This window comes from Capsicum annuum, chromosome 4, assembly GCF_002878395.1.
Source record: "Capsicum annuum cultivar UCD-10X-F1 chromosome 4, UCD10Xv1.1, whole genome shotgun sequence".
Taxonomy (NCBI): domain Eukaryota; kingdom Viridiplantae; phylum Streptophyta; class Magnoliopsida; order Solanales; family Solanaceae; genus Capsicum; species Capsicum annuum.
Genome location: NC_061114.1, coordinates 48247283 through 48253314, shown reverse-complemented (window position 1 = coordinate 48253314; position 6032 = coordinate 48247283). Strand labels below are relative to the sequence as shown.

General features: G+C 30.9%; 1 protein-coding gene across 1 annotated transcript; it reads left to right on the top strand.

Annotated features, from left to right (window-relative positions):
* The first annotated feature begins 3285 nt into the window (after nucleotides 1-3285).
* LOC107868891 lies at nucleotides 3286-4233 on the top strand. The gene has a single exon (XM_047411797.1). The coding sequence runs from the start codon at nucleotides 3451-3453 to the stop codon at nucleotides 3916-3918; it is 468 nt and encodes a 155-aa protein (XP_047267753.1). The 5' UTR covers nucleotides 3286-3450; the 3' UTR covers nucleotides 3919-4233.
* Nucleotides 4234-6032: the final 1799 nt, after the last annotated feature.

Here is a 6032-nt window from a genome sequence, read left to right as displayed (position 1 = left end):
TGTTCAAGGTGTAATAGAGAAGATAATATTATTCCAGAAGTACATCTAGAATAAAAGAAGACAAGATGCCAACTGAAAAGATAAGATAAGAAGCAATAATAGAGATATAACAGATACGACAAAATCAACGGAGACAAGATACTGTTGAATTATTGTACAAACTTTAGACTTTTACGTAAAGATGTAAAAAAGTAGATTTGTAGGAAATTAAAGGCTAGTAGGCTAGTTAGTAGCCTAGCCTCCCTTGTTGACTTTTTAGTTTTACATTTTAAAAACATGTAAAGTTAGATTGGATTGTAAAGTTTCTTTTCGTTCTATATATAAAGAAAGCCGAAGGCATTGCAAAAGCAAGCCTTCATGCGTTGAAGCAAACACTCTCTCCATTCCACAACAAATATTTTACTCAGTTAATTAAATAGACATATTTCAATGGAAAAAGCTATGGAGGAACAAACTTCAGAAATATCAAAACTACCCGAACAGGTATATTTATTTATGATTATGAATAGCTAAATTCATAATCTCCAACAATCATGATATGATAAAATAAATTCATATTAGTTACTTTATAGTAGAATTATTCGAAGAATAATATGTTAAGAAGTTTATTAACAAAGCGGAAACGGAGAAAGATCCCTAAGAACTATGCCATCCTAAAGGTGAAACCAATGAGGCAAGAAGCCGTGGCGGGGAGTAACCAGAGTAGAGGCGCTGTTTAAGGGAAAAAGTATCCGAATTACCATGTTAATAGTGACGGAAGAACATATTATTTAAGAATAATCTAGTATATAGTAAGCTAAGATGACCATATTTTGTTATGTACATTGTTGAAGGGAATATTTTAAAAAGAGTAATTTTAAGAAAATGAATAATTATTTATCTGATGTGATGGTAGATAAATTTAAAATACTTATTTTGTATGCACTTAGAGATATAAAAGTAGTAGATATAAGAAAAATCATATTAGAAAAAGCCTTTGGTAGATATTACATGACTAGAGTAAATTATATACCATACCTACCTAATTACTCTTACAAATACTTACCATGACAAATTACATAGAAAATTTAGAAAAAGATATTAAAAAAACATACAATTACTAGAAAAACAGATAAAAATAAATATAGACAAATACATGGAAACTAAAGATATAAAATACATAGAATTTCTTAATAAAAATATGCAAGAACTACTAAGGCTAAAACAAACAACTACAAAATATTATAATAAAACCAATTTTAAAAGATAGATCATCTAGATTATCTTAAAGTTTTAATCTTACATATACTTAAAAATATAGAAATAATAGATATTAAGAAAATAATATTAGAAAAAGTAATAGACTATGAAATTGAAACTATAAATTGGCTAGAACAGTTATACGAAGAAATTTACCCAGAAGGATATTATACAGATTAAGAGATGTTAGAATACATTAGAAAAACTAGAGAAAATCAAGAAAATCTAAATAATGAAATTAATTATAGAAACTGAATTAGGAAAATAATGGAAAATCTAAAAGAAAAATTAATATGGATAGAAGAAACCTTAGAAAATTTAGAAAAAAATACATGTGATAGTTTATATAATTTAAAAAACTCACTACGAGAAGAACAACACAAAATAATAAATAACATTGAAAATCTAGAATTAGATATATATTACAGTACAAATAGGATAAATTATTATACAGAAATTTGTAACTCTGCAATTACTACAGGATAAAATAATAAATAAATTAATGAATATATCTTACGAAAAAAGTAAATCATTAAAAGATATTGAAATAAAATTTAAGGAATATCCACGCACAAATAAAAATAGATTCACTAGAAACCTAATAACTCTATTAGATCTATTAAATATCCGCACCCCTTACAAATGGTATCCACTTGACATGTACAAATAGTATATTTTTATATACTTATTTTAGAATGTTTATGATATCTATCGAATTAATAAATCATGGAGTTGATATTCTGATCCTGGGCTCTCACTCCTCTAGCACTGTACCCGAATTAGAAACCTAACTACAGTGTTTAGCAGGGATATATAAACTAATTCAAATGCAGTAAGTTATAATTTTATATTTGACCCAGGTAGGCTGATCTAGGCATCCTACTTTCCTTCACCCATGTTTTATGTCTAGCCTCGCTCTTTTGAGTTCTTTTAGAAACTATCCATTTATTTTGTAAGCCACAAAGCAATAAAATAGTAATAAGAAGGTTAAGTAATCAAAACATTAAGGTAGATTAATTTTGCAAAAGCAAATTGTACTAATATATTGAACTTTGTACTATAACAACAACCCGAGAAAGAGGGGCTTAGCAAAAAATAATTCAATTATGAAGCAGTAGTGTAATAAGAACAATGAAATAATCTAAGTAAATGAGTATAGAGATAACCCAAATTTGCATAGCAGAAAGCCATTGCTCCTTAGTCTTTCCTCTGCTAAAATCTTCTCGGGAGTTGTTTCCCCTTCAAATAACTATGTTTAAAATGACCATCGAGGTATGTATAGTAATTAAAAATATCCAGGAGAATCCTCCAAGTTGGATTTGGAAAGTGTAGAAATATTTGCCTCGGACTTCTTTAGCTCATGGTTCACGATCTCTGCACGAGCTACTCTTACTTGCCCTAGTTTTTCCCTTCACAGGATGTAACATGGAGGGGGTATATTTTGAACACCCCACCCCACCCCACCCCCCAAACGTGGAACTAGCAGAATGAAGCTTTAATTTGATATCGCTCTTGGACTCTACTTAGAAAAAATCTCCTGTTTATACTTTTTTTTCATTGCTTTTCAGCTTCTTAAATTTAACCTTAAATACATTCAGCACCTCACATAGTATCAAATCTTGAAATGAAATATAAACTACAAGAATCAAGTAAGAATGTCATCAAAAGAAGGTTGAAATGTGGATAAAAAGTAGTAAACAAAGTAACTTAAACCTACGTCAGATCAAAAAATTTAAGTTCGACCTACTTGAAATTAAAAATAATAAAACTTGATAAAACATTTTGTGTGGCCGTATTTAATTGTTCGGAATGTAAAAAAAAAAATTATTTTGTTTATCACCTAAAATTTAGATATTAGTCGAGTAAATAAAATTTATACCATAATTTAAAAACTAAATAAATTGAATCATTGAAAAAAGTAAAGATAATTACCTTTAATTAATTATTTTTAATGTTCCAAATTGAAAACAAATGTATGGAAAATAATGAATACCGTGTTCTGTGCGTTGTAACGCATGATCTTCCTTGAAATAGACAATCTCGTAATAAAGAAACTACATGTGAAAAGAAAAAAATATATATAAGAAGAAGAAACAAAACTTCTTTTATTGGAGTCTGGAAATCCCCTTATTGCAATCCTTTTGCAGGGATTGCAATTTTGTGGTACAGGGATTTCTGTGCATAGTTTGAATAATCTGGGGAGCAAGTGAAATGGGGAATAAGGCGAGATATTTCCTTCTTTCTTCGAAGAATGGACTCCGCTCATCCAAATTAACCTTGCAGTTAATAGAAATATCCCCATTTCATCTGCTCCTTTTCTCCCTACTATATTTTGTCATTTCTTTCCCTATGACTGTTCGTGGAGATGACGTAAATCCATTGCGATTGCCTTCTGAACACGACAACCAAGAAATATGTCCCTTAATGCCTCCGTTGGTAGGAGATCATCGTTCATGTCCCGTTAAGTGCTTTCGTCCCGACCCTGTCTGTGGGATCGATGGTAAAACTTATTGGTGTGGTTGCGCTGATGCACGTTGTGCAGGTATACGTGTGACAAAATTAGGTTTTTGTGAAGTAGGGAATGGAGGGTCTGCACCAGTTTCAGGCCAAGTCCTTCTTTTGCTTCATATTGTTTGGCTTATATTGCTTGGTATATTTGGTTTGTTTGGGCTTCTTTGAATGATTTGATCAACTGTGTTGGATTTTGCTTGGGAGGAAGAAACAAAGATTCATCAACTCACATTCTCTTCCTAGTTATATCAACCTTTTTTTAAAATCATTCTTTTTAACTAATAGAGGTTAATTAGATTTGTTTTTTTTGGACAGTAAGATTTGTACATCCATTCTTTCATTTTTTTCTCAACATTTGTACATCAATTGTCTGGAGTAGTATGTTATTAATGTATACGCTGTCGAAGGGAAATTCGCGGCTTACTATTATAGGGGTTGTCCTCTATCGTTTTTGTTTAAATCAATACAATTCTTTAAGATTTAGATATTTTGCATCATTTTTTACTTATATTATTCACATCTCAATCTTAATTGTATTTTATAGCCTTCAAATTTAACCAATCCTTTAAAGCTTTAATTAAGTACATCCTATATAAAGTTGGTAATTAGCTCATGCGGACATACAAATGAGGGTAGCTTTAACACATCCATCTTTTTTCCTTGTTTCCTTCTTTATATTAATTTGGCAATATTCTTCCATGTAGTTATGCAAAAGACGTTCATATTTTTAGTAGTTTCTGGTTGACGTTATTCATATTGTTAGTAATTGTTTAAATAAATAATTTTTAGGGAAAATGCCCTGTTTCAACCTGAAGTATACATGAAATTGCTGAACACACCCGAACTTTAGGAGGATCTTTTACCTCCTGGACTAATTAAAATCGTATTTTTGGCAACATTAATGCCTACGTGGCACATACATGGCACATCAGTGAATCAACACACTGAAGGTCCGCGTAGGAACATGTATGTGCCATGTATGTACCACGTAGGTACTAAGGTTGCCAAAAATACGATTTTAATTAGTCCAGGATAATAGGATCCTCCTAAAGTTCGGGTGTATCTCATTAATTTCGTGTATAATTTAGGGTGGAAAAAGTGCATTTTCTCTAATTTATATTTTGGTGAAAAGGTGTGTCTCTTATTGAAAGGGTGTGTCTTTTATTGAAAGGATGTCGTTCTTTCATTGAAAAGGTGTATCTTTTAAGAAAGGTTATGTTGGTTAAAAATTTAACTATATAAATTGTTCAAGTGTTGTTTTGCTGAACAACTTTTCCTTCTTCTCAATTCTCTGCAAATAAACTTTTTTCTTCCCCACAAAAGATCTAGTGTTAGATCATCCTTAGTGACGAGGAGAAAAAAGAGGGCCTCCTTATTTATCCAAAATAACATGAAGACTTTGTTTTTTGTAGTAACTCCTCTGATCTCATGGAATATAACTTCAAAGGTAGCCCCTTTATTTGATAGAATGGACGGACTGATAGTGAAAGCATCTTTAAGAGATTGGACAGGCTACTTGGGAATCAGGAATTTCTAGGAATGTTTGGTTTAGTTGAAATGGAACATTTAGCCAGAACAGGTTTAGACCATGCTCCTCTACTATTATATTGCGAAAATCAGGCCTATGCCTTCTAAAGACCCTTCAGGTTCCTCAAATTTTGAACAGAGAAGAATGATTTCTAGCAAGTTGTACTAGAAAGTTGGATTTCTTATGAAGAAGATGAAGTTTTTATCAACCTCAAGCAAAAGCTAAAGATGACCAAAATTACTCTATATAGATGGAGTAAAGAAAGTTTTGGTGATATCTTTAATTAATTGGTGATCTAGGAGAAAATTGTTACACTAGAAAAAGAACTCTTTGAGGAAAACCCTAATACTAAGAATAGAATGGTCCTTCAAAGATTACAAGCAGAGTTAAGAAGTTATATTCATTTTGAAGGAATGATAGAGGCAGAAAGTTGAGATTCAATGGGTTTTTTTAGGGTTAAAAGAATACTAAACTTTTTCACAACTTGGTCAAAGCCAGAAGTAAAAGATTATTTATTCTAGAAATTAAAAAGGCTGATAATCAATGGATTAAAGATGTTGATTAGGTTGGTAATGAGGTTGTGAACTTTTTTCAAGATCAGTTTGCAGGAAGAAGCATTGACACTTTTTTACCTTTACTAAATCATATTCCAATTTTGGTTTCATAAGACACTAATGTTTTGATTAATGCACTTCCATCATTGTAATAAGTTATTGTAGTTGTTTTTGAATTGAATGGTAAAAGCTTATGTGGG

Excerpts from the sequence above, each read along its gene's own strand:
- LOC107868891 (XM_047411797.1), top strand. The coding sequence starts at position 3,451 with ATGGGGAATAAGGCGAGATATTTCCTTCTTTCTTCGAAGAATGGACTC.